The following is a 1,798-nucleotide window of genomic DNA, read 5'->3' as shown; positions in this document are numbered from 1 at the left end:
CTTTAACATAATTAACTAGCTATGGAGATAAAGAGATGTGGACGGGCAACCCACTGCAAGAGGATGAGGCCGCCCACCCTTCCCCTCAAGCGTGGATTAAAAAAAGATGGCCCCCCTAGCTTCCAGTCGTTGACGCATGGGTTCGCAGAAGGTGGCCGCGTCAAAAAACAACCGTGTGCGGTGTTTGGCCGGCCGACAAGTGGGGCCATGAGGGACATCAAGCGGACGCGCGGCACATTCGCTTCATGTCCGCGCTGACGCAGGTGCGGACATGAAGCAGACGCATTTTAGGTTTAGATCGGCACGTTGGTCTTGAGTTTTTGTCCGCGGGGATTTAAACAGACATGGACAAACAAAATAGGTCGCTTCATTGAAGTTGTTCTGAGAGGTGCCATCATCCTCGAGGCAGCCCACTTCGCCGCCGATGGCATGGGCGCCATTCGCCTCTCGAGCTACCGCAACCGGGACATGCACGCCGTGACCTTTCTCTAGTTCAGTTTATCTTTTGGAAATAGAACTTTTGCGAAACTGCATGAAAGTTTCATGATGAAACGTAAGAAACGAGCACCATTTAGTTATTAAGAAGATTAAATAACACCTGCTGGCGTATTCATGGTTGCTTATCCAAATTTTATTTTATATAGTCACAAAGTGCAGGCTGCTGCAGCAGCAAGGCAGGAGTAGAGACGACGCGCGTGCTAGTTACCGCCGGCGGCAACCGCCTCTGGCGTGCATGTGGGCGGGATGGCCCCGGTGTACGCGTCCCTGCAGACGTTGAGGGATGGGTCCGACGTGGACGGCTCGCAGGTCTTGCAGGTCGGAGCGCACCGCTCGACCTCGTCCCCGCAGCGGCACGTCGGCGGGTCTGTCTTGGTGCACGCGGCCGAGTCGCAGCACTCCCACGGCCGGCAGATGGGCCCGGGGTCGCCGACGTACTGATCCTCGCAGACCTGGAGGGACGGGTTCCGCGTCGACGGCACGCATGCCTTGCAGGTGGAGGCGCACTCGAACGCCTCGTCCACGCAGGTGCAGATCGGCGGGATGGACCTGGTGCACCGCGCGCGGTCGCAGCACTTCCACGGCCTCTTCGGCGCCGCCATGGCTGCTTGCTGGTCTGCAACTGCGAGCCCTCAGTTAACGTGGTGAAGCTGAGATCAGTTTCTTCATGGATCATGGATGCACGATGAAGCCACGAACTAGAGAAAGGAGTTGACGCGCGCGCAACCGTACCTTGGCCTTGGCTCGGCAGGAGAATGGCACCCACCTCGCCGTCGACAGAGGGGCGGCCGGCGACGAGGAGGGCTGCCTCCAGTGAAAGCATCAGCAGGATGCTGGGAAGGATGCATCGCTTCATCCCCATGGCGTTGCTTACTGAGCTTGCTTGTGCGTTTGGAATTAGCAACCAGTCGTAGTATATGTAGCCTCGTGACACCGATGGATCACCTAACGCGTGGAAATCGCTACCATGCAACGAGCAAATTTGAATACGCACACATGGCAGCTCGCTATCACATATGTGTGGATAAGGACTATCGATTAATGATAAAGTGTTGACTAAAACCGTATATGCGCGTTTTCCATTGATTGTAGCATGGGTACGCTGACAATGGAACAGGATAAGTGACGGTACGTCTGGAATTGACTGATGAATAAAATGCATTGCGTGCACACCACGCTTCTTCCCTCGTGGCTAATACAAGATCCGGATTTGCTGGATGAGAATTAACAAAGTCTCGTCTAACTCCTACACTACTTGATTAACTCCTACGAATCTCGGCATAACACCCAACGATGTACT

General features: G+C 54.8%; 1 protein-coding gene across 2 annotated transcripts; it reads right to left on the bottom strand.

The window, feature by feature from the left end:
* Positions 1 to 547: 547 nt before the first annotated feature.
* LOC123059973 (Bowman-Birk type trypsin inhibitor) lies at positions 548 to 1,477 on the bottom strand. 2 transcript variants are annotated; one of them, XM_044482536.1, is made up of 2 exons: positions 1,231 to 1,477; positions 548 to 1,120 (listed from the first exon to the last, which is right to left on the bottom strand). In XM_044482536.1, exons 1-2 carry the CDS (start codon positions 1,358 to 1,360, stop codon positions 699 to 701), a joined length of 552 nt encoding a protein of 183 aa, XP_044338471.1. In that variant the 5' UTR covers positions 1,361 to 1,477; the 3' UTR covers positions 548 to 698. The 2 variants fall into 2 exon arrangements, with proteins under 2 accessions (XP_044338471.1, XP_044338472.1); XM_044482537.1 differs by having other exon boundaries at positions 548 to 1,114; positions 1,231 to 1,459.
* Between the last annotated feature and the right edge of the window lie 321 nt (positions 1,478 to 1,798).

This window comes from Triticum aestivum, chromosome 3A (assembly GCF_018294505.1).
Source record: "Triticum aestivum cultivar Chinese Spring chromosome 3A, IWGSC CS RefSeq v2.1, whole genome shotgun sequence".
Lineage (NCBI taxonomy): Eukaryota > Viridiplantae > Streptophyta > Magnoliopsida > Poales > Poaceae > Triticum > Triticum aestivum.
This window is presented reverse-complemented; position numbering and strand designations above follow the sequence as displayed.

Excerpts from the sequence above, each read along its gene's own strand:
- LOC123059973 (XM_044482536.1), bottom strand. The coding sequence starts at position 1,360 with ATGGGGATGAAGCGATGCATCCTTCCCAGCATCCTGCTGATGCTTTCA. Across the intron at positions 1,121-1,230 it reads CCTGCCGAGCCAAGGCCAAG|TTGCAGACCAGCAAGCAGCC; the intron begins GTACGGTTGCGC and ends GAGGGCTCGCAG.